This window comes from Phyllostomus discolor, chromosome 12 (genome assembly GCF_004126475.2).
Source record: "Phyllostomus discolor isolate MPI-MPIP mPhyDis1 chromosome 12, mPhyDis1.pri.v3, whole genome shotgun sequence".
NCBI classification, from domain to species: Eukaryota; Metazoa; Chordata; class Mammalia; order Chiroptera; family Phyllostomidae; genus Phyllostomus; species Phyllostomus discolor.
In genome coordinates, this window is record NC_040914.2 from 64,132,233 (window position 1) to 64,158,676 (window position 26,444).

Genomic DNA, 26,444 nt, shown 5'->3' on the forward strand with positions numbered 1-26,444 from the left:
AACCTTGCAGGCAAGAAGGGGCTGGAAAGAAGTACTCAAAGTCTTGAAAGGCAAGTACCTACATCCAAGATTACTCTATCCAGCAAAACTATCATTTAAAATGGAAAGGCAGATAAATTGCTTCCCAGATACGGTCAACTTAAAGGAGTTCATCATCACCAAGCCCTTATTATATGAAATGTTAAAGGGACTTATCTAGGAAAAAGAAGATCAGAACTAGGAACAGTAAGGTCACAACAAACTCACAACTATCAACAAGTGAGCCTAAAAAAACAACACAAAAACAAACTAAGCAAACAACTAGAACAGGAACAGAACCACAGAAATGGAGATCACATGGAGGGTTATCAGCAGGGAGAGGTAGGGGGAGAATGGGGGAAAAGTACAGGGAATAAGAAGTATAAATGGTAGGTACAAAATAGACAGGGAGAGGTTAAGAATAGTATGGGAAATGGAGAAGCCAAAGAACTTATATGTATGACCCATGGACATTAACTAAGGTGGGGAATGCTGGTGGAAGATGGGGTGCAGGGCAGAGGGGAACAAAGGGGAGGAAAAAATGGGGCAACTGTAAAAGCATAAGCAATAAAACATTTAAAAATAAAAAATTCCATTCCTGAGAGAATTGAAAACATGTTCAAACACAAATTATACACAAATGTTCACAGCAACATTTTCAGAAGAGCCAAAAAGTGAAAACAACACAAATATCCACCAACTGATGATATGAAAGTAAAACGTGGTACTATAGCCCTAGACAGGTGGTTCAGTTGGTTGGAGTGTATTCTTGTACACTAAGATGTTGTGGGTTCAATTCCTAGTCAGGGCACATACCTCGAATTTGGGTTTGATCCTGGTTTGATAAGAGAGGCAATCAATCTCTCTCTCTCTCTCTCTCTCTCTCTCTCTCCCCCTCCCCCCTCCCCGCTTCCCCTTCCTCTCTTAGTAAAATCAATTGAATAAACATTTCTGGTGAGGATTTTTTTTAGTGTGGTACTGTCTATATATATACAATGGAATGCTATTATTTGGCCATAAAAAGGAATGAAATACTGGCACATGCTGCAACGTGTGTGATCATTAAAAACATTATGCTAAATGAAAGGAGCCAGATACAAAAAGGCACCATACTGGATGATTCCATTTAAGTGAAGTGGCCAGAACAGTCAACTCCCTAGAGACAGAAAATAGATTAGTTTAGTGGATGCCAGGGGTTGGGGAAAGAAAGAATTGGGGCGTGACTGATAATGGATGTGGGGTTTCTTTTTGGGGTGATGAAAACATTTTAAAATTAGGTGCTGGTAAGGTTGAACAACATTGTGAATATATTACACTGCATTATATACACTTTCAAAGGGTGAATTTCTAGTGCATTGTTGGTGGGATTGCAGACTGGTGCAGCCACTGTAGAAAGTAGTATGGAATTTCCTCCAAAAAATTAAAAATGGAGTTACCTTTTGAACCAGTGATTCCACTGCTGGGAATGTACCCTAAGTATCCCAAAACACTAATTCAAAATAACTTATGCACCCCATGTTCATAGCAACGCCATTTACAATAAATATCCAAGAATTGCAAACAGCCTAAGAGCCCATCAGTAGATGAGTGGATTAAAAAGCTGTGGTACATTTACACAATGAAATATCATGCAATAGAAAAAAAGAAGGAATTCCTATCTTTTGTGACAGCATGGATGGAACTGGTGACTATTGTGCTGAGTGAAATAAGTCAGTCAGTGAAAGACAAATAAATACCATATAACCTCACCTATGAACAAAATAAGAGGAATCTAAGGAACAAAATAATGAGTGAAATAGAACTAGAGCCATAGAATCATGAAGTAGACTGACAGCGAAAAGAGGGGAGGAGGGAGATAGGGACTATTTGAAAGAGGATGAAGGAATTCAAAAAACATGTATGAAGAACCCATGGACATGGACAAGGGTGTGGGGATTTACTGTGGAAGTTGGGGAAAGACTGGGTAGAGAGGGGTGAAGGGGAAAATTGGGATAACTGTAACAACATAAACAATAATAAAGTGAATTTCATGGTATATGAATTATATCTTAAATAATTTAAGATTTTATTTATTTATTTATTTATTTATTTATTTGCAGAGAGAGGGGAAGAGGAGAAAGAGAGGGAGAGAAACATCAATGTGCGGTTGCCTCTTGTGCACACTCTACTGAGGACCTGGCCTGCAACCCAGGCATGCACCCTGGCTGGGAATTGACCCAGTGACTCTTTGGTTTATAGGCCCATGCTCAATCCACTGAGCTACACCAGCCAGGGCTATCTTAAATAAATTTTTAAATGAAGTTCTTTAAATTATCCTACAAATACTATTATAATGTAAAGCCCTAACAAGGTCATTGTAGGAGCCAATAAATATAAAATGGATCAGTAAAATATTTAAAGGGAAAGTTAATACAGTTGAAGTGGCAAAATAATAGTATAACCATATGAGTGGATTGGGTATGTAGAAATAAAAAACCGAAGCTGAAAAAATCCATGATTAATGAAAAAAGTCTTTTAGATACAGAACAAGTTTAGGTAAGAGCAGAGGAAAAATGAAGTGATTCCTTATTTTATAATTTTCCTTTATTTTATTATAACCCTGAATCACAACACCCCAGAGGCATTTTTAGAGCACAGGAAGGTTATAAGAATAGTGTTATTATGATCCCATTTTATTTGCAACTGAAGGAGATGCCCAGCTTTACACAATAACTTAATGATGAACCCAAGAAATTTCACTGGAGCCTTTCTCCTAATGCTTTACCTGCTGGCTACTTTCATGTTGAAAATATCAACTAAGTCAGCTTTAAAAGTGACATCATAGAGCCGTATTTGTATTCCTTGGTCTAAATTCACCAAGAGTTACTGTTAAATATAAAAGCCAGTGTTTATTCCAGCTTGCATTCTTACACAGATCTGTCTAAAAATTTTCTGGTTGGATGAAAATATTCCATTTTTGGCTCCCTAGGAATTAAAATTTTAAATGAAATTGTAATGCTTCCTTAATCAAAGTTAAAGAATAATAATAATATAATAATAATAACTCCTACCTAAATAATCAAGCCAGAATGAATGAATGAATGAAAACTTTTTACCACAGAATGTGAAGGACCAAGATCATCTAATATAGCCATTGTCTCACATTAAACACAAGATACAGACAATGATATCATCTCATTGGAGATTTATGGGAAGGACATTTTGCAAGAGCGCTTTATGCAAAAATACCAGGACTTATTGCTTACAAGCAAGGGTCAGCATCCTCATTAGCTCTGCCTTCATGGAGACAAAAATCATAAGAAATATTTGCATAATGCTTTTCATATATTCATTTTACTGAATCCAACAACTCATGAGAGTAGAGACAAGGAATTCTTACATTATTATCCATTTTACATCTCAGGAAGCAGACGTTCAGAATAGGGAAGTGACTTGTCCAAAGCCACCAGGCTCATCAGTGACAGAGCTGGGTGGGACTCAAAGCTGGGTCTTCTAATACCAGATTCGATCTTCTTCCCACCGCATTCCCTACTTCTCCAGGTAAGCTACGTCAGAGGCAGGCTTAGGCATTCCACAAGAAGAATGAGAAGGAAAGGAAAGTAGTGAAGAAATAGAAAGGGACGATGATAGGAGAAGGAGGTGTTTTATTAGGAAGTCTAACCACTCTCAATCGTCCCAAAAGTCCCTTAAGTGTCACAAGTTACTCTGCTGTAAATTAATTCTTTGCCCCTGGGTCTGCAGCTACTGTTACAGAGAATCACGTTGGAGACTTAAAAGTCTAAAAGAAAAAATTAAAGATTTTTCTCATCGGAAGTTCTGACAGCTGAACCTAGCCCATCCCACAAAGGCCCTTTGGGAGCCGAAGAAACAGTGAAGCGTGGGGGAATCAAGGGAAGAGGGTTTCGGTTGAGGGGGTGAGTAAGGTTGGGCTAAGGAGCTGGGGAGCCTGCGGTGGACCTGTGGTTGGGGGATGTGGGTTTTGTGGCTAAACTTGAAGGTGGGGTAGGAAACCAGGATCTGGGCTGACTGTCACGGTGGAGTTTACAGGTCCAGGAGGGGTTAGGGGAGCTAAGGAGTTTGTAAGGCTAGAGAAGGACCAAGGAGGGTGCGAGGCTGGGTGGTCCGTGGGGCACGAGGATGCAGGCGAGGCCCCTCTCGAACGCCTGGGATTGGATGCTCCGGTAAGTCCTGCCTCTCGAGACCCCTCTCCCCTCAAGCCCCGCCCACAAGACCGGGCTTGCGCGGGGGAGCGGGGAGAGGGACTGGACTGGAGAAGGAGGGAGGGGGAGAGGAGAGGCTCATGCACGCGCCTCACTCGCTGCCGGTGCGCGAGCAGCGCGTTCCCGCCGCCCGCGTCGCCATCTTTTCCCCCTCCGTCTGTCTGTCTGCCTGCCGTGGGCTTTGTCCGACTGCAGTGCCGCCCCTCGGCTCACCGCCATCGGCTGGGCCCGCAGCCTTACTTCGTCTGCCGGGGCGCAGTCCCGGAGAGCCCCGGCCTGGCCGGCCCAAGCTGCAGCCTGGGGCCCATTGTCCCGCGGTCAGTCTGTCCGGAGGCGGGGCCCAGGGACCCGGAGCGCCGCGGAGCGCGGAGGCGCCGGGTAAAAAGACCCCCAGCTGCCCTACGGGGCCAGGCTGAGGATGCAGGGGCTCTTCAAGCCCCACTCTGGGTTACTGGCTGTGGGTCTTTTGTCTGTCCGTGTCTGGGGAGGGGGCTGGGGGCTCGTTCTGGCCTGGGGGCAGCCCAGGCTCCGACCCACCCCCTGCCCGGGTTTCCCGAGACGGGGCGGGACCCAGCTCGCTCCGGCCAGCCGTTCCTCTTTCTCCCCTTTGGCACGGGAGGGGCGTCCCCGCAGCGGCCCTCCCCGCGTGGGCCCAGGTCCGGCTTGGCGGAGAACAGCCGGCCGCCCCGGCGTCTGACAGGCTGGGGAGGAGGGGGGGAGGGGGAGGAGGGGCGTGGGAGTGCAGACCCGGGTATCAGCCCCTTGCCGTCTCGCAGCGAGACTTCTAAATTTAGATTTTGGAGGAGGCTGTGCTGTCTGAGGGTATATTTGAGCCGCCTCGTAAAACCACTGGCTTACTGGCTTTTGCCTGATAATTCCTGGGAATCTACCTGGCTCATGCTTGAAGAAGCCAAAGGGACCATCTCGACTGATTATTCACATGCTCCAGACCAAACTGAAGTGGGAACGGGGCGAACAGTGAGGCGACTACGTGACCAGCTTTCTTGTCCGCTCCTTTTTGGCAGATACCGATCACTGGGATTCAGGCGAGTTTACTTTCCTCCGTGGGAATCGCACCAGAGCTGGAGGTGGGAGTGCACCCTCTTTTCTGAAAGCTTCGATTTCACTCGTTTTTTCTTTGCTGAAGTCTGTGGTGTGTCCTGGAAGCTGCAACCTAACACTTGTGGGAGAGCAGGGGCAGTGTTAAGGGGGAAGGTTGCTCCCCTCCACCAAGGACTCAACCTCTTTCTAAAGACAGACAAAGCTGCCTTCCTTTTTAAATAGAATCACTTGTAGAGTTGAATCTCACCGTTCACCTTTCTTCCCGTCCTGGTTTTCTTCAAGATGGTGATGTTCAGGCAGCTATCCATTTACATTTTTGTGTTGGTTTCAGGTTCAGGTTCGGGCTTGGGAACTGAGGCAGTGTTAAAAGTAAAATCGTATGAGTGACATTTGGGGCTGTGTGTCTATGAATTTTATTAGCTTTTAATGCCCACAAAGCAGTTGTCTAACCCCTGAGATCTTGTGTGTGGTCAAGAATGTACTTTCAATGCTAGTTATTTATTTTCAAGAATCCTGTACCCTACAGGCTTTCTCCCTCAGGGAGGGAGTGTTTGCAGAATTTTCCCTTAATCCCTCAGGTGTGAGGTTCCAGTGGGTACCATCTGGCCAGTTCCCCATTTGGCCACTAGGAGGATTGTGAGATGCAGTGGACATAGCCAATTTAAATATGCAGATGCCCATCTGTTTCCGACTTGTGGCTTTAGTATTGAACTGTTGTCTTACCAAGACGATCTGAATAGAGCCTGCCTGAAATTATTCGGCCTTCCTTCAGAAGAATCTTTATTACCTTTATCTCACAGTTTCAATTTCTAATCCTCATGGAGAGGAAATTTAAAGATTAGTTAAGATTTCATATTTTCCTTATACAATAGAGAGGTGTAACTGCAAATTTTAGAAAAATGAAAGACAACCTGCATTTTGTTCAGTTTTCCGCTTTGCAATTCCATAGACTTACAGGAAAAGTGTATGTTACCCGAAGTGTAATATTCATTCACTGCTTCCACTAATAAAGTAACTACTTGGTTAGAAAGAAACGATCTATACAAAACTCAAAATAGAGAACACATATCATTAGCATGAGCACTAAGCCTTCTAAATAGTTAAAGTTGATTTTTATGTATATTTGGAGTTTTTTTTTTTAATTAAAGGTCTGAAAAAGAACTGTGTTTGATATGCAGATATGATAGAAGACTGCCTGAAAGCTGCTTCCTTTGCCACTTCCTGTGGAGGCCTGTCTTTGCCATTTGCGGTTTCTTTCTTCTTTTGGTAAGGGGAGGCAGGATCTGATTACAGGTCTGAGGTCCTTTCTAGTTACATAGAGGAATTAGTTGGCATAACAGGAGGTGAGTCTTCACTAACTGGATGGAGGGCAAAGTATAGCTAGCAGTAGCCTCCCATAATGCTTCTTAAAGCAATGAACTACAATTTTCTATTTGCTCATTCATTGTAAATACAATTTGAGAAGGTAGGAACTGAGAGAAAACTTAAGGGGTGACCAGATCCATATTCTTGTCTTTGGTAGGAAAAAGAATCTTTTTTTAATCTGTGTCTGATTATTAATTTTATCTTTCAAAGAAAATTTCACAGCTTCTAATACTAATTCATTTCAGACTCTCTAACAACACTTACTGCTGGGAAAGTCATAACTAACCAGGACACTTCAGACTTAAGTATCTGCTCCCTCCTATTTCAGGGGAGCAGGTGCATGTCTCCGCAGCGCTTCTCATCTGGGGGGCTTTTCTATTTCTCCCACTGATCTCTTTGCTACATAGAGGCTGGACTGAGAAGAGGCACTGAAGTTATTAACTTTGACCACTGCCCTAGAGCATGCAAGCAGGGCCAGGTTGATGTTCCACATTGGGGTGCTGAATTAGTACTCAAGAATGTGGGCGGCACCTGGCTCTTCTGGTGAGAGATCCTCTTCAACATTGGAAGTCTGATTTGCTTCATTGCCCTGTCATCCACAGTGCCCAACGCTGTGCCTGCCTCACTAGGGAGGGGCTCTGTTTCCTGTGGTGTTTGGAGATGTTCCCTGTCTCAGTGATGTGATGCCATTGTTAACCTCCAGGCGAGATAACTTCGTGAAAAACACCTGGAGTCTCCCATTGGTGTATATTGCAGGGCTTGACTTCCAGTGGGCATGTGAGCTGCTACCCTCTTTAGCTTTTTTTGCTTCATTTTACAATCAGGGGGCTTATTCCTTTGAGCTCACAGTACTACTAATGCTGGTTGCCTGAGTTTTTTGCTTCCTTTTCTATCCTGTGATCTTGATCACAATCACTGAACTGGATTCCACAGACAGATTTAGAGTGGACTTCTGTAAATCCTTTGAAGGAGTCCCCTCTTAAACTTCTTGGGACCTTGATGTCATACTATAGATGTATTCATTTGTTTCTTTAATTAGTTCAATTATTTATAACTGGTGAGTTTTATATGGTTAAGAACTATTTTTTAAAATATTTTTTATTAATTTTGTATAATACCTGGGCAAAATGACATGTGCTAACAATATCCTTTTTATTATAGGTCGACACCCTGCAAGGAGATAGTAAGATATCCAGTTGTGAAACTGGGAAAGGCCAGAGCTCTTGGATTAGGGAAACATGTCCCGTCGGAAACAGACAAATCCAAATAAAGTTCACTGTGAGTATTGGGGCTTTTTCTTCTGAAATCTGGGAACATTGAGGGTTGGAATGGAAGAGTAATCTGAATTTTAGGTTAGAGGCTCACACTAATTTGTGAAGAAAAAAGTGTTAAAGGTGTTGAACATGATGGATTTAAAGTGTGTTTGGTTGCTGGAGAAGGTGTTAGGAACTGTCTTGGGAGTAGATGTATTCGATTCATCCTTATTATTCATATTAATAAACATTTATAGGGTATCTACTCTGCGAAAAGACTTGTGCTAGATGCCCAGGCTGTAAAATAACATAAGGATATATAAGACTATAATGTAGTAACAGATAAAGTGTGTATGTGTGTGTGTGTGTGTGTATTATATATGTATATATACACACACACACAATATAATACATATGTGATAGTATATGCTAAGTGTCAAATAGTGATGCTACAGACTGTGTGTACTACAGAAGTTAAGAGGAGGAAAAGAACTTTGTAGACTGAGATAGCAAGGGAATGTTTGATGGCAAGAGACCCTGGACCACAAACTTGAACTGGGTCTTAGATGGTAGAAAGTGACTTTTTTTTTAAAAAAGACTATTTATTTATTTATTTATTTTTAGAGAGGGAAGGGAGGGAGAAAGAGAGAGAAAGAAACATCAATGTGCAGTTGCTGGGGGTCATGGCCTGCAAACCAGGCATGTACCCTGACTGGGAACTGAACCTGCGACACCTTGGTTCGCAGCCCGCACTCAGTCCACTGAGCTACGCCAGCCAGGGCAGAAAGTGACTTTTTAAAAAAGGAAGGGAGAGGTAAAATCAGTTAGGGAAAAAGATATGAGTGAAGATACAAGTGGGGATACATGTGATATGTTTAGGGGACAAGGAGACTTTGGATGAAGCATTTGTCCATAAGTCGTAGGACATGAGGCTGGAGATGTTTAACCTGTATTGTAGAGGCCTAAAGACCAGGCCAGGCTCAAACTTCCTTCTGTACACTGTAAGGAGCTACTGACAGTTTTTAAGCAGGGAGAGTGGAGTGACATTTAGAATGCAGTATTTTGGGATGGATCACGTTAGGGAGAGACTGGTAACAGGAAGACCAGGTATGCACTATTGCCTTGCATTATTTCTCAACAGTTTTGGATGTATGTCTTATTTTGGTAATTGGATTGTAAACTTCCAAGAAGGCAGAGACCAAGTCTCATGTATATTTCCTGCTATCCCTCTCAGCCTCTAGCACTGTTTATAGTGGGTGTTTCAGTACCTTAAAGTACCTTATAAAATTAACATATCTATGTAGATTTGAGATAATGAGTTTCCTATGACCTGGGGAGATGAGCATCCTCACCCAAATGTTTATAAAAGAGACGAACAGCTCCCTATTATGGAGGATTGACCAAATAAAGTATAGCAACATTTGAAGAGAATTCAGTGGTATAACATTTGAAAGATATTTTTTTAAGGGGAAAGAAACCCTACATTTGAGATTAGAATTAAGAGGATCAAAATTTCTTTAAAAACATACCGTGTGCCAGGCTTTGTGTACCTTATCTTATTGGGTAATTTCAAGAGTAGGAGAGAAAACAGTAGGAGCTGAAGAATTAAGAGGACTCGAACATCTTGTAGATAATGTAATTAGGATAGCAAACCTCCGTATGTCCTGAAAACATTTAGAAGACAGGACAAGTTGAGTGCTCCTAGAAATGTATTCTAGGTGGGTATGGAAGGCTGCTTAATACAAAGGTGAGTGGTTTAAGAAGGCTTTAGAAATTGCTGCTAAACAGTAAAACTTAGTGGGGCTGAATGTGAGGATTGATAAGAAAGAAAATGAAGTGTTCTAGCATAGGTAATCCAACACAGTGGCTTCGGAGGATTGTCTTCTCTCTGGTTGAAAGTGTGTATTGATTGATAACAGACACAGATATGACCCCTAAGGAGGCAGGGCAGGAAAGGTACTCTTCATCGAGATGTTGGGTTTATAAATAAGGCAATCATAGGAGCTGAGCATTTACCTATACAAACTTGTCCAGAGAGACTGGTTAGATTTGAGCAAAGGTGAAGGTGGATGATGGTGATTGTGGTCAGGCTAGGGGGTTGTGTGATGTATGTATGCCTTTGTCCGTGTAGCACATACTGTGTTTTGCTGTGTATAATGTGTACCCACGTTTTAGTAGTAATTTCCATATATAATGCACATCCTTGTTTTCCCCTCAACAATTTGGGCAAAAAAGTGCACATTATACACGGCACACTACAGGTATCCATCAGCTGCATCTCCCCCCACTATCTTCAGTCAAACCAGGTTGAGCTGGTATTAGAGTCAGACAAACAGGTGGACAACCAGGCCATGGAGAAAGAGAAAATACCACACATCCACAGCTGCAGAAAAGCAGTTTCCAGAGCGAGGGAACATTGTATTGTGGTGGAGTGGGTGGGACTTTGCGGACTCTGTGGTAGTGACATGAAGAGGGCTGTGAACAGAAATGTTCAGCTGCAACTAAAAAGCAGGCCCAAAGGAGGGGCTGTTTTCATCGACACATCTGGGCAGGAACTGTGAGGGCTTCTTAGGTGCTATAGTGGGCTTGACCAAAGAACAGATGGTGGGATTTGCTGATCTCTAAGGACCTTCTGTTTATTTACTATTTGGGGACTGAAGTTGATCCTACCTTTAAAAAAAAAAGTATTTATTTTTAGGGAGATGGGAAGGGAGGGAGAAAGGGAAGGAGAGAAATCTCAATGTGTGAGGGAGACACACATGGATCTGTTGCCTCTTGCAAGCCCCCAACTGGGGGCCTGGTCCGCCACCCAGGGATGTGCCCTGACTGGAAATGGAACTGGGGACCTTTCGGTTCACAGGCTGGCGCTCAATCCACTGAGCCACATCAGTCAGGGCCCTACCTGTTTTGAAAGGACATCTTCTCATTGCCCATGACAATAATGGTAAGTAGAAATTGGTAATTTCAGTCTTCTGGCCACTTGCATATCCTATCCCCTTGCAGTGGAAACGAACCATTCAAATATATTGAATTTAATGCTGCTCGTCTATTTAAAGTAAATGGAATGGACTCAAGGTCTGGGAGGCAGGAAAGTCTGCAGAAGCTCTGCTTCAATATCAAAGCCAGTCGGCACTCGAGCTGAGTAATGGCTGAGCTCCATTCGATCTGCCTTCTGGGAAGAAGATTATGTGGCCTGAAGCTCAAAGCCCATCTAAAAGAATATATTAAGAATCCCACTGCTGTAGTGTGGTAGCATTCATCCGATCCACATTAGAGGCCAAAGGGCAGGCTGCTCCAACATTTACTTGGCTTTCCTCAGGACTGTCTCTGTATCTCAGAAATATCCAGGCAGATTCTTGTGTTTTACCCAGTTCATTGATAGACTTGTTGAGAGTTTTTGCAAGAAAAGCCCAGAATTGTTAGTCACAGATAAACTGCTAATGGGCTGAAATCTGTTAGATCCTTTCTCCATTCTTTCTCATCTCACCCTTCTGAGTGTAAGTTTTTGTCAGCTGTTTCTGGAGAGGCTGAAAATGAGAGCCTTGAACACTCTCATTTGGTGTGTTTATACCAAGCAAACCACTAAGGAAAGGAAAACTTTTTCTTAAGAGTTTCTGTTTTCAGATTGCAACGTACATATTAAAAACTTCCAACTAAAATTGAAAGCTTTTTGGCTTTTGCAGAGAAGAAGGAAAAAAAGCCTTTGTAGTCTCTTCTCTTCTAAAAAGTGCAACTTGTTTTATACTCATTCATTCTGCGAACTTCTCTGTGAGGTAAATGGTTATGTTCCCAACATGTGATGACACCGGTGGTTACAGAGATTGTTAGCTCGAAATGGAATCCTCTCTCCCAATACTAGCTTATTTTTTCTGAATTTCACATCTGCTCTGTTAGCATATGTTTCACTGCTGTACTTAATTTCATTCAGCTGAAACTGCATTTATGAGGTATGCAAAATAGGTTTACAGTTGTGAGTATGTGAAACACAGTTTATTAACTATTGTATTATTTTTCAATACAAATAACTGTAAACCTACTTTTGGCCACCCCTATATTTAACTGCACCAAGGACTCAAGAAAGAGAATTTTAAAATCTTTGTCTTTCCATTAACTTTCATTCCAGGCTTCTTTTCTGTTCTGTAAACTCACTTGCATGGCCTTGTTTTCATCTAGTCTGAAAAACCTTAGCCAATCAAACAGTATCTTGATTTCATATTAAAAAAAGGAGAGGTGACACCTTGCTTTTCTACTGCGGGAGCTTAGATGACTCGTTTTCAACTATTAATAGACAAATACCCACATTAGAGAAGATGGTTGCCCTACATTAATATCTAGAGTTAGAGGATTTTTTTAACCTACTCCAACAGTCTCAAGATAGAAGGAAGTAACAATTCTATGTTATACAAGCAGGCGATTGTATAACACTTCTTTAATCACTAGTATCTCTATGAATCACATTATACTTAATTATGACATACTTTTAGCAAGCATCACCATCTGCTTGTGAAAGGATAATTCTGGACAGCTAGACTTTCAGGATTAGGTAAAGAATGACTACTGGGAGATCATTCACATATCTTTTCCCATGAGTTCTGCCAAAATCATGTCTTTTTTTTCTTGATTTTTATATAGTTTGCTCTGGTTGATGTTTAAAATAGGAGTGGCCCCAAGGAATAAAGTTTATCTTAGCCTTTTTTCTCAAGTCAGGAACAGAATAAAATATAAAATCACAGTTCTCTCCAAACTGCCAAAAAGGAATGACAGAATCAATTTATCCCAACTGTCCTAGGTGAGATCGCTTAGGTGAGCAAAAAGTCCTGGATAGGGAAGTTGTATGGAACAGACTGTTCTCTGTTTTGTGAAGGCTTAAATATTTAAACAGAACATTTAGACAGAAATAAAATTTAAGCTCCAGTTGATAGAGACCAAACTGAATTACTAGCCGATATCTAAAGGTACATACACTTTTAGATACCCTTTTACTAATCCAATGGGTGATTCCTTAATAAGGAGGAGTGGGAAAGTATACAAGGTCTGTCCAGAAGAAAATCCAGCCATTGTTAATATAACGATAACAGTTTGCGTGAAATTGATGTAACCTAGAGAATGGACTGGAATGTGCATGTGTGAACAATGATGACTTCATTGTACTAGTCAGTGGGGGCGGTAGGTACCGTTGAGTGAGCATGTGTACTGTGTGGCTGTCACATTTCAAAATGACTGAGGGTATAGAGCAACAAATCTACATCAGATTTTGTGTTAGGCTTGAACATTCCTCCATGGAAGCTATTCAGATAATTCAGGAAGACGCAGTTATGGGCAGTTGGTGATTGGTAGCTTCATCACAACAACATGCCTGCTCATACGTTATGTCTCATGCAGAGTTTTTTTGGTGAAACATCAAATCACGCAGGTCACTGAGCCCCTACAGCCCAGATTTGGTGCCCTGTGACTTCTGGCTTTTCCCAAAACTAAAATCACCTTTAAAAGGGAAGAGATTTCAGACCCATCAGTGAGATTCAGGAAAGTATGACGGGGCAGGTGATGGTGATTGGGAGAACTGTGTGAGGTCCCAATTCTTTTGTCATATACTGGCCCAAGGTGCCTACTTTAAAGGGGGCTGAGGTGTCATTGTGCTGTGTACAATATTTCTTGTATCTTGTATCTTCAATATATATCTATATTTCAAATATTATGGGTGGATACTTTCTGGGCAGATCTCACATATTCTTAATATGCTATAAACCTCGCTGGTTTCTGGCTAGGTTTCTTTAGCGTTGGACAGCATCACTGGTGACAGTGATCAACCCCTTGATTATTATTTATAAGCTGGTGCATAACTTGTTCCGTAGTGCCATGTATGCCTGTAGTCACCAGGTCTGAAAACATGCATCTACCCAGAAGAATTCAGTAACCATTTCAGTTGGCATGGCTGTGTGGTTACGGTGGGACCAACATGGAGAAGTTAAATATTTTACTTCTGCAAATAAAGAAGAGAAGACACAATAACACAGAATTCATATTTTGCTATCTCTAGCAATAATTTGTATCAAGCATGTCATCTTGGATATTATGAAAATGGACTTAAAGCAGCTTATTTTTCCATTCCTTCAGGGCTGTGTGTTTGCATTACATTTGAACTCTAACCCAGGCATGGTACTACCACATGGTATCAGAACCATCAAAATGATGGCTCCTTTTGTCATATACTGGCCCTAAGAACATTATTTTGGTATTTGAGTTGTGTCGACCAGTTTCTCATGATCTGAAGGTAGCAGTAACACTAAGATCGGAGCCACTCTTCTCACAGAGACAGCATAACCACCAATAAACTGCCTAGCCTTCTCCTTACATCTCTACTAGAAAGCAGTTTAAAAATATGGATATTAGAGTTGGGGTAGACCTGGGTTTGAAAACTTACTTCCACCATAGACCTTAGTTTTCTCTTAAGTAAAATGAGCATAGTAATACCTACCACGTACAATTTTACAGAGAATTAAGGTAAGGTAACAACTATAAAGCACTTCACATAGTGTCTGGAGCTAGGAAGTGCCAAATACTATTATTAGTGTTCAACACTTTGTATATAGTTAACACTTAATGAATATTTGCTGAACGAATGCCTAAGCGATCACATGAAGCCTAATTCACATCAATTTTTCAATGCCTAAGAACCAGTAGTACAGACCAACTGACCTCTTCTTTCTCCTACATCATTGTCTCCTGCCTTGGAACCTGAGCCTGTTTACTTCCCTTTCTCTCCTCAGTAAGAAAGCACTGTTGGTCTGTTGCCAGACATTTCACTAGGGCTTTTTATTATTCTCTCATGGCGGCTGGAGAATGGGGACTGTAGTTTCCACTCTGACTGAGATAATGGAAACCTCAAGAAACCCAATTCTCTGTTCTCCTTATGCCTGGCCTCTTGGAAATAAAAGAGCACTTAAATGTTAACTCTTCAGTAACCACACAGATCCCAGGCAGAGTTCATTTAAAAACAAACAAACAAAAAACACACATTGGGTCATTGGACTAAGGACACGTTTCAGGAAGTTTGTTCCTCAGCAGAAACGGGTTCATAGATTACCTGTCCTTCTTTTAATCCATTATTCAACTAGTCGTGGATTTGCTTATGGCTAATTCTGATAGACTTTAGAAAGGTAGTTAAGGAAGAACCTCCAGAGCATGCCTTAGGAGAGTAGGTGAAAGATGGGATTAGATACTGCTGTCTGGATGGATTACTTGAAGCTCTGCTTTAATAGTCTGAGATAGACACTGATCCAGGGCATAATGGGAGTACAATAAGATGCACAGAATGTGCCCAGATTTGTTGCCCTATCTTTATGTCTCCCTTTGCTTCTTGCTACTGTCTCCCCCATTCTGATGGAAAGTTATAAATGGAATTGAGATTCTGAAGCTAAATTCGTAAAGTAGGAATTGATCACCTTTTGAAAATGAGTCAGGATTAGGAGGATTGAAGGGAAGCAAATGATGCCTTCTGGAGCATCTGGCTTACTGCCCAGGAAGAGTAGCTGCACCCAGAAACAGTTGTAGGCAACAAGCTGCCTTGGAGATGAATGACTCCGCCACAGGGTACCTGCCTGTCTCCTGCCTTTGAATGGTCTGACTTTCCAACCAGCTTGCCTGGGGATGTGCTGCCCAGCTGGTGGCCTGACTATTTTTCCTTGTGACCACCAGGGGATCAAGTATTTGCTGGGCTAGAAGAGCAAGCCCGCCAGGCGATGATGAAAACTGATTTTCCTGGAGACCTTGGCAGTCAGCGACAAGCTATCCAACAACTAAGAGATCAGGACTCCAGTAGCAGTGAGTTCTGCACCTTCTGGTAATGACTCAGGGCAATGGGAGAAGAATTATCTCAGTGTGTGTGCGCTCTGGGGATTGTGCATGGGGTTGGGAGGAAGACATGAAGAAGGAGACTTGTGGATCCTTAGTGTTCCCAAAGGTGTGCTAAGGTGTATTGGCATATGCTTACCCAGGGAGAGAACAGGCTTGGTGTCTGGTGTTTCTTTTCACTCATGGACTGCTGTACTTGGCGCAGTGCCATACACAGATAGGCTTGTGATGATTGTGATAGACAGGGGCATAGGAGTAATCAGTACCTAAACCGCCCCTGAGTCAGGTCAAATGAAAATTTTAAAAATCCTTGCATCCTTGGATACATTTATTCATAATTAATAAAATATAAGAGTGGCATTAATGACACTTTTGCTTGAGGGCCTAGTTTTCATGTTATTCAAGAGACACTGCATACTGATGAGATGATGCATCATAGAAAATGCTAACACCAAGTCTTCCCTTCCCACACCGAGTCCTAAGGAGATCCCTGTGTTTAAGAGACGGAAAAGACAGTGGCTGGTAGCCGGTTGAGCCTTGTGGACCGCCTGTTCCATGACCTGCCTGAATGAATACACTTTGAGATGTGTTAGTGTCTATGATGATTTCCATACTTTACTAATCTCATCCAATACTGGTTATTATTAGTGTCAAATCAGAGACATTTCAGATTTTTATCCACATTGGGGGTTGAGGAAGAACGAAGAGGGAGAGAGTTTTGCAACCTTCTAGGAGCTACAGTTTCCACTCAAACTAATAATTTAGCGAAAAAAAAATAACTTAGCAATTAATTACTCAGGTAGAGAAAAATGAACCCAGATATTTTTACAAAACCTGTGGGAGCCACCAGTTTGAGAAACAGGTGGGAATGGCAATGTCTACAAAAGTCTGATTGGTTTCCATTCCGGAGCAGATACATCACTCCTCTGGATAGCATGCTTACTCTCTTTTAAGTCTTTCTTGCAGAGATATGTACTTGGATTTTTTATAAATTACAAAAATATGTTTGATACAATGTTGTCTTAGACTAAGTTTACAAGTATTGCAGATAAGCTGGTGAGAAAATATGGTATGATTTAACCTGTGCCAATCCTTCATTACTGAGGTGGATTCAGACTGAGGCAGGCTGGGGAATAAGGCATACATACCATACCAGACCCGGTACACCAACCAAGTGGGGTATCTAAGAGATATGCTACTAACAGATGGTTTAGTTAGACTTTCTTAGGAAGAAAGGGACTATAACCAGTTTTGCCCAGATACTGGTGCATTTAGAAATTGTTCAAGGGACAGAAGAGGGAAGACAAGAAACACTGTTAGCTAGGAAAGCTGAGTCCCACTGCTGATGCAGGGACTGGCAAAACTCTGGCCTGTGCTTCTCTCTTGCTCACAGTCCGACCCAGGGCTCCAGGATGCAGGTGGGGTTGGGAAGGGGCTGGAGTCTGGCAGCTTCCCTAGGCCTGGCTTCCTCTTGTGGTCTTCAAGGTACTAGCACTTCTTTTTCCTTTCAGAAAGCACTCCCTTTGTTATGGTGGGTTTCTTTCTTTCTTATTTTTTTTTTAATTCCCTTTCTTATATGAAGTAATGTAGAAAACCAGCTCCCAATAAAACTTGAAGTTCTCCTAGCCACACACAGACCTCCCCTCAGCTACATCCTGCCCCTAAACTAAAACACTCAATTCTTACTGTAGCCACAATAAATTATATTTCATTCTAAAGTAAAGAAGAACCTGTTCCCTCTACTTAAAGCAGCCAGTCATCCATCAGCTAATCCAAAGAACCAACAGAAACAATAGATGTATTTAGCCTAGAATGCTTAGTTTCCAGCGGAGTAATAACACAATGAGTCAAATGCCGCTACAAACTGCCTGAGGTTGTTTGCTACACTGATTTTTCCACTGTACTGAACAGCCCTTTTCCTGTAAAGTGACATCACTTTAACCTAATTTACTGCTGTCTCCCTTACTGATTAGGGGAAAGAAAAACTTGTTGCTGTTTCTTTAAGTGTGCCTTGGAGTTTGTTGGGAGAGGATAGATTGGGGAAATCAGAATAGAATAGTTTATGTGATATGGAGAAATTGTGCAGGGGGTTTTGGAGAAAAGTAGGTTAAATCAGTGAGAAGTGTTGGTAAATTGCAGGTGGTGTGTTGTGGGAATGAGCATGGTGTGAGGTACATGGGAGGTGTGATTTGAAGTATGAGATATTTGGGAACCATGTGTAAGAAGCTATTATTTTTATGATGATGCACAGGGCCCAATAACCATTTTCCAATGCAGTTTTGCCTCAGATTTTCTCCGTAGTGTGTATATGGCATTATAAAAAACACCTGTAGCTGGCCTCCACTTAACATGATTTGAACCCAACTAAACACTGATTCAAACTATGTTATGGAAGATCTGAAAATGTTTTCCATTATAGCTGCAAACTCCAGGGTGGGAAGCAGCTCAAGATGTATTCGTGCAAAAATCAGAACAAGTGACCAGTTTGTGTGTTCCAGGTGACAGTGAAGGTGACGAAGAGGAGACCACACAAGATGAAGTCTCTTCCCACACATCAGAGGAAGATGGAGGGGTGGTCAAAGTGGAAAAAGAGTTAGAAAATGCAGAACAGCCTCTTGGTGGGAACGAAGTGGTAGAGCATGAGGCAAGTGACAAATGGCTCCTGAGTCCAGAAACCCCCTTACTCTTCTACCCGGCCCAGGTGCCTCCCGGCCGTGTGTAGCAGCCTCACCTCGGGCAGTCTCCTGGGCCTTCGTTGTGAAGCCTCTCGTCCTTCATAGCACCAGTTACGCAGGCCTCAGGCACACAGTTCTTAACGCACCCAGCTTTCCTTTCCCACCTACGTGTCACTATACCCATGTGTAGCTCTCCTTTCTAAAGCTCCCCACTTCTTTCCAGACAGAATATCCACCTTTGCAAAACTATCAGCTGACTTCCTGAGGCATGCACTCGAGTATGCTTGCAAATTTAAGTCAAAGTGTTACCTCACTAAATTGTTTCCTGAAGATTCCTGCAAGAAGCATGGCAGGAGGGAACCTAATCCTCTCTCTACAGTTTAGTTTGTGGGGGAAATAGCTAAGCTGTCTCTGGGGCAGTCCTAAACCCTCATGGCAGGAAGCCAGGGAGAAAATGAAGATGGGTGCAAATTGAATTCCCATCCCTCTATTAGTTTTTACTTTGGTCCATGTGGAAACCTAAGAATACTATGTGATATCAGGTTGTGTTTTTTTATAGCAGGGTACCCTGTAAAAAGAAGGAGAGGCAAGGGAAGAGACTGGTCAACAGTCTTCATGAATTGCCTACTTATTGAATTGCAGGTCACAGAGAACTTGAATTCAGACCCTTTACTTGGACTCTGCCAGTGTCCCCTCTGCCAGCTAGACTGTGGGAGTCGGGAGCAGCTGATTGCTCACGTGTACCAGGTATGATGTGGAGAGCTGTGTGCTCTGGAACTCGAGTGCCAGCAGCTGGTTTAGCTTTGCCTCAAGCTCCCAGAGGAACCTTGGTTGTTGCTGTCGTTAAGACTCCACCCCAGTCCTTAGAGCATTTTGGAGAATAAGTGGAATATTTGGGTAAATATTTTCTGGGGTCCCAGACAGATATACTATGCAAATTAAATACTATTTTTTAAATTACTTAATGCATATTTTAAATAGTGGAATAGAAACTAACATCTGTGAATAATGAGGGCTTTGTTTTAAAGACTTTATTTATTTTTTAGACAGAGGGGAAGAAAAGAAGAAAGAGAGGAAAGAAACATCAGTGTGTGGTTGCCTCTTGTGTGCCCCCTACTGGGGACCTGGCCTGCAACCCAGGCATTTGCCCAGACTGGGAACTGAACCTGTGACCCTTTGGTTCTCAGGCCAGTGCTCAATCCACTGAGCTACACCAGCCAGGGCAAAGGCTTTGTTTTAAAGAAGAAAAAATGAGTTAACATAAACGTTTCTGAAATACTGGAGAAAGTTAGTATAAATTAGGGGATCAGAATAAGACAGACTTTTGTGTTCTTTTTCCCCTGATGCAGTCGCAGAACCCCTGTGCCTTGTGAAGCTGTATTGAGAAGACATCAGCACTCATAGCAGCCTGGGTTATAGAGTAAAGATAGATAGTTTATGAGGAGGTGCGTTTCTTGAAAAGACTGTTTTGAAAAGATTGAAGGACAGGTGGGACACTTAAATACCTTCTGAACACCAGTCTTCCCAGTTAGCTTCTAGACTGGCCCTCGTTGCTCGCTTCCCGTGGACTTGTCCCTGCACAATGCGAGGCAAGCAGTCAGAGAGAAGTTACCCTCAGCATGCACTCCCAGCAGGCCCTGAAGACGGCTCTGGAGCTCTACTGTGCCTCAGTGTGGCCACGTGGCCCAGAATGTAGTCAGAAGTCAGACTAATGAAATGTGAGCAATGCTCTGAATGTCCTGGACCTTCTGAAAGCCCATTAACACGAGAGACTTTTACCTTCCCAGGTGCTGAACAGGGAGAATAGTCACAAGTCCCTTGTTTTCTGAGACTAAGGAAAGGGGGTATGTCCCAGAAAGAAGTTCCTGAGTGGGTGTAGATTGTCTTGGGGTGGTGTGAGTTGACAGATTAAACCTCTGTTTTATAGCACACGGCAGCAGTTGTGAGCGCCAAGAGCTACATGTGTCCTGTCTGTGGCCGGGCCCTGAGCTCCCCCGGGTCATTGGGTCGCCACCTCTTAATCCACTCGGAGGACCAGAGGTCTAACTGTGCTGTGTGTGGAGCCCGTTTCACCAGCCATGCCACATTCAACAGGTTAGCCAGGCACCTGGCCCTCTGGTGTTGGGAACAAATTATTGGAGGTGGGTTCTGCTTTCTCAAGTCAAAGTAAAGGCTAGAGATTGGTAATGCAAAAGCAACTGATTCTTGACTCTTTGGAACTACAAATAATGAGGCCAGTAGAGCCCATTCCATTAGCTATCCCCAAAGGAAAATCAATTCCCATTTCTCTTCCCTATCAGAATAATATTTTCATCTAGAAAGAAAGAGATGTAGGGAAGTCCGAGAACATCCACGATAAAGCATGGAGAAAGAAGTTACAGAGTGCTGAGAGGGCCCTACTGTGAGGACATAGTCTCTGCTGTGTCTCAGGAAGACTGGAACCCTGTGACTGTGTCCTAGTCTGGTTTGCTGGTGGACAGTGTAGAGTTGCCCAGGGCAGGAGGAGGCTGGGCCAGTGGACTGCACCTCCTGAAGGCAGGACTACCCTCTTTCACAGCAGGACTGCCCTGCACAGCTCTGACCAGACACCACCATTCTGGCTTGAATGAAAAGGGCTCATTGTAAGAGCTCGTTTGGTTTCTAGTGGCTTGCTGTGGCTGTTGGTTCCGTCTCTGAATCCAGGTGGGCTTTAAAACTTGCTACACACTGTAGCTCAAAGAAGAGCAGGGGCGAAGAAAAAAATGAGGTCTCCCAAGCACTCAAACTGACCACTAGTGGTGAACTTGGAGCAACTGGCCTAGTAGAACAAGAGTAAGTCAGAACACCTGAGCCTTACTAGGAGGTGACACTAACCATCCGAAATTTTTGCTTTCCAGCGAGAAACTTCCTGAAGTACTTAATATGGAATCCCTACCCCCAGCCCATAGTGAGGGCCCCTCCAGTGCTGAGGGGAAGGACATTGCCTTTAGTCCTCCAGTGTACCCTGCTGGAATTCTGCTTGTGTGCAACAACTGCGCTGCCTACCGAAAGCTACTGGAAGCCCAGACCCCCAGTGTGCGCAAGTGGGCCCTTCGTCGACAAAATGAGCCTTTGGAAGTACGCCTGCAGCGGCTGGAACGAGAGCGCACAGCCAAGAAGAGCCGGCGCGACAATGAGACCCCCGAGGAGCGGGAGGTAAGGCGCATGAGGGACCGTGAGGCCAAGCGCCTACAGCGCATGCAGGAGACAGATGAGCAGCGTGCTCGTCGGCTGCAGCGGGATCGGGAGGCCATGAGGCTCAAGCGGGCCAATGAAACCCCGGAGAAGCGGCAGGCCCGGCTCATCCGGGAACGCGAGGCCAAGAGGCTCAAGAGGAGGCTGGAGAAAATGGACATGATGTTGCGAGCTCAGTTCGGCCAGGACCCTTCTGCCATGGCAGCCTTAGCAGCTGAAATGAACTTCTTCCAGCTACCTGTGAGTGGGGTGGAGTTGGACAGCCAGCTCCTGGGCAAGATGGCCTTCGAGGAGCAGAACAGCAGCTCTCTACACTGAACCACAAACACCCTCCTGCCTGCCCTCCCGCTCACCCAGGCCCACCCGATCAGTGCTGCAGCCACCCACAGGGCTATGTCTTTGCTGCCAGAAGAAGGCCCAGGTTTGTTGCAGGTGGACCTGTGCGCCCCTTGCATGTCAGAGCAGGATGATGGGGTCAGGAGGGACCCAGCCAGGGAGCAGGCACTCCAGAGAACTGGACTCCTCAGCCCACTGCTGCAGGGCATGTTGTAGGACTGTGGGGCCCCAGGGTGGCCCACGCAAATAAATTAATTTTATCATTAGTGGCCCTTTCCTGCTTTTCTCTCAATTTCATTCTAGCACAAGAAGGGATCTGGGAGAGACACAGGTGGGAGTTTTCAGGCAGTGACTTCTAGGGGTTGTCCTTCTCAGAGGGAGGGTGCACCTCAACTTAGGCTCTCCAAGCAAAGATCCTTAGGTATCTAGGTCTTTACAAGTTGATGAGACCCAAGGGCTATTAAAACCTAGCTTACGTTTTCCAAACTCAGTAGATGCCTTTCCTCATAACTGGCACTTTTTAAATGTGTATTTTATTGATTATGCTATTACAGTGTCCCATTTCCCCCCTTCACTCCCCTCCATCCTGCACACCCCCTCCCACCCACATTCCTCCCCTTTAGTTCATGTCCATGGGTCATAATTATAAGTTCTTTGGCTTCTACATTTCCCATACTATTCTTGCCCTCCCCTGTCTATTTTCTACCTACCATCTATGCTGCTTATTCTCTGTACCTTTTCCCCTTCTCTCCCCCTCCCACTCCCTTGTTGATAACCCTCCATGTGATCTCCATTTTTGCAATTCTGTTCCTGTTCTAGTTGTTTGCTTAGTTTGTTTTTGTTTTTGTTTTAGGTGTGGTTGTTAATAATTGTGAGTTTTCTGTCATTTTACTATACATGTTTTTTATCTTCTTTTTCTTAGGTAAGTCCCTTTAACATTTCATGTAATAAGGGCTTGGTGATGAGGAACTCCTTTAACTTGACCTTATCTGAGAAGTACTTTATCTGTCCTTCCATTCTAAATGAAAACTTTGCTGGCTAGAAGAATCTTGGATGTAGGTCCTTGCCTTTCGTGACTTGGAATACTTCTTTCCAGCCCCTTCTTGCCTGTAAGGTCTCTTGAGAAATCAGCTGACAGTCTTATGGGCACTCCTTTGTAGGTGACTGTCCCCTTATCTCTTGCTGCTTCTAGGATTCTCTCCTTATCTTTAACATTGGGTAATGTAATTATGATGTGCCTTGGTGTGTTCCTCCTTGGGTCCAACTTCTTTGGGACTCTCTGAGCTTCCTGGACTTCTTGGAAGTCTATTTCCTGTGCCAGATTGGGGAAGTTTTCCTTTATTATTTGTTCTAATATCTTTTCCACTTGTTGCTCTTCCTCTTTTCCTTCTGGTACCCCTATAATTCAGATGTGGGAACGTTTAAAGATGTCCTGGAGGTTCCTAAGCCTCTCCTCATTTTTTTTGAATTCTTGTTTCTTCATTCTTTTCTGATTGGATGTTTCTTTCTTCCTTCTGGTCCACTCCATTGAGTCCTAGTTTCTTTCTCATCACTATTGGTTCCCTGTACATTTTCCTTTATTTCACTTAGCCTAGCCTTCGTTTTTTTTTTCATCTAATTTGCTACCAAATTCAACCAATTCTGTGAGCATCCTGATTACCATTGTTTTCAACTGTGCATCTGATAGGTTGGCTCTCTTCATTGCTTGGTTGTATTTTTTCTGGAGCTTTGATCTGTTCTTTCATTTGGGCCTTTTTTTTTTTTTTTGTCTTGATGTGCCTGTTACGCAGTGAGGGGCGGAGCCTTAGGTGTTGCCCAGGGTGGGGCAACCAAGTCACTGTGTTGTGACACTGTACGTGGGGGAGGGGTCTGAGAGGGAACAATGGTGCTTGCTCTGCTCTCTGCTGGGTTTCAGTCACTTCCCCCGCTTCCCAAAAGCAAATTGGGCCCTTCTGGCACTTATTACTGGGTGGGTGGGCTTGTGTACGTTCTAGGACCCTGTGAGTCTCTCCAATGAACTCTCCTGTGAGGCTGGGAGTCTCTCCCTGTGCCTCAACCCCCACAGGTGTTTTCAATCGGTGTTGTGAGGCTTTATTTCCCTGAATTGGGGCCCTGGTCTGTGTTGCTCCTAGTTTCACCTAGTTTATCTGCATGTGAACGTGGGACCGCCAGGTCCACCAGCCACCTTGTGTGCTGCGCCCCTCCACAATCCGCCACCTCACTGGGTCTGCCTGCTGCCGCCTTGCACACCCAGGGTCTACCAGCCGTCACTTTGCCGCAACCCCTCTTCGCCCAGCCGCCTGTCTGCGCCCCTCCTACCGGTCTGTATGAATGTGTCTACTTTAACTCCTTGGTTGTCGGACTTCCATACAGTTCAATTTTCTGTCAGTTCTGGTTGTTTTTTGTTTCTAAATTGTGTTGTCCTTATTTTGGTTGTGTGAGGAGGCACAGTGTGTCTACCTACACCTCGCCGGAAGTCTGACTGGCATCGTTTTTTAAGTTGTTTCATACTACTTTATTTGGGGGGGGGGGGTTCCATTTTCACTCAGTAGACTTTATGCATTTCTCATGTTTCTTTGCTCATTAACTCATCTAATTCTGCAGGGTTACTCAGCGTCATCTTGACCAGCCAACCATCTTCATAATAAGACTTATTGACAAGTTCTGGATTTTCTGCAAGGGCTTCCTTACTTTCAGTTACTTCTCCTGATAGAGGAGAATTGAACACACTAGCAGCTTTCACACTTTCCAGAGCAACTTGTTTATTTTGTTCCAATTTCAGGCAGACTACAGTAAACATCTCCCAAAACTCTGTGTGCAAAATTGCCGATTCCTACTGTTCCAATATCACTTTCTGTTGTTATCCATTCACGTTTCTCTGTGAATTTACACACAGAGAGCAGATTGGGCCTGGTGCACAGCACTGGCCTCATGCCCCAGGGCCGCAGCAGGCAGGATGTAGAGTGCAGGTAGGAGCGGGTATCATGGTAAAACTCTGTGGCCACCCCACCAGCAAGGGATGGAACTGGAATCTTCTAAAGAGGCTATGCTATTTAGACTAGGTGCTGACTACTTTTCCGGGCAGGATTCAGTTTGTCAAACTTTTAAAATTCTATCCCAGAGAGCAGACAGCTGCACTTAAGAATACGTTCATAGAAATAGTTGCAATATTAAGGTCCACAGCATCAAGAAACTCATGTTTGAGAGAAGTAATTCATCTTTTTATTTCCTTCCCAAAGCCAAGGTAGGATAATCCAGAGTTAAGGTGATATGAGAGCTTGAGTTAGCAGTGGTGAAGGCCAGCACAAAGCGAATACTCTGTATGGTTGCCAGATTGTGGAGGAGGCAAGGGCTGAGGTCATTTCTAAAAAGCTTCTGTGATGGTACAGAACAAGCACAGAACTTTCCTTAGCCTGCACCAGAGGTTGTGTACAGTTTAGATAATTATAGATCTTGAGGTCCAGAAGGAAGTGCCCTAGTTAAGTTGTAGCCAGAAAAATAACTATGCCAGAAATGTGGACCTCTTCCAATATCATAACAAGGAAATGTGGACTCTTCTCTGACCTCCATTGGTTCAAGGTTATTTAGTAGCATTATCAGATCCCCACCCCCAACCACCAAACTGGGGTTAATTCCTTCCAGGTAGGCTGAAATATTTCTGTTCTGAAAAATACAAAAATTTCAATAAGCTTATTATGAAGTTCTGGACATTTAAGAGAAAGTACTTAATTAAATCAAGTGACTTTCTCTTACATAGTTCCTTACTGAAGGCCTACTTGGGATCCTTCAAAATAGTTGTGCACTCGCTACGTGCCAAAGATTATTCTGAGCACTTTACATGGATTATTTCATTTAACTTGCAGAACTGTTAGTTAACAGACTCAGGAGTTAGATGCCTGGATTTAAAATTCTGCACTGCTATTTAATAGCTGTGTTACTTCAGGCAAGTTACTAGACCTCCATCTTGGTTTCCCCACCCATAAAATGTAACTACTACTACTACTAGCAACAAATGACTGTTAATATATAATGCACTTAGGATAGCTCGTGGCACACAGTAAATGCTCAATAAGTCTATCTTGTACCTGAGTGGCAAGCTTTCTGAGTTAGAAGCAGTAACTATCATTGGAACTGACTTATTTCAGCAATTTCTAACAGTATTCCTGAGGGAAGAAAAATAGACAAAAGGCCACCAATAAAGACATCTTTGGGTCCTTGTCATTGACTATGCTAGTATCCAAGCCGACAGGTAGACTTCTGGGTCTCTGAAATATGCAGCAACAAAATGTGCAGACCATGCTCCAGGACTAGCTCACATAATCCGCCTGGAGTTCATCACACAAAGATGGGTACCATGTGGTCTCTGTTACAAGCTTGCCCACGGAGGGCTTCTCACCCCCACCCAATGGCCATCTAAGGCTGGGATAGGAAAAAGGCGCAAACACCAAAAG

At 43.5% G+C, this 26,444-nt stretch overlaps 1 protein-coding gene across 11 annotated transcripts in view; it reads left to right on the forward strand.

The window, feature by feature from the left end:
- The window catches only part of ZNF821 (zinc finger protein 821), a 28,645-nt gene extending 6,386 nt beyond the window's left edge, over positions 1 to 22,259 (forward strand). Inside the window, exons 1-9 of one of the 11 annotated variants that reach the window (XM_028501770.2) lie at positions 4,295 to 4,616; positions 5,264 to 5,326; positions 6,479 to 6,566; positions 7,827 to 7,943; positions 15,614 to 15,739; positions 18,268 to 18,413; positions 19,087 to 19,191; positions 20,372 to 20,538; positions 21,321 to 22,259. In XM_028501770.2, the coding sequence (XP_028357571.1) occupies positions 7,904 to 7,943; positions 15,614 to 15,739; positions 18,268 to 18,413; positions 19,087 to 19,191; positions 20,372 to 20,538; positions 21,321 to 21,975 (1,239 nt within the window). In that variant the 5' untranslated portion in view covers positions 4,295 to 4,616; positions 5,264 to 5,326; positions 6,479 to 6,566; positions 7,827 to 7,903 and the 3' untranslated portion in view covers positions 21,976 to 22,259. The other 10 variants (XM_036012130.1, XM_036012138.1, XM_036012131.1 and 7 more) reach the window with 10 other exon arrangements.
- Positions 22,260 to 26,444: the final 4,185 nt, after the last annotated feature.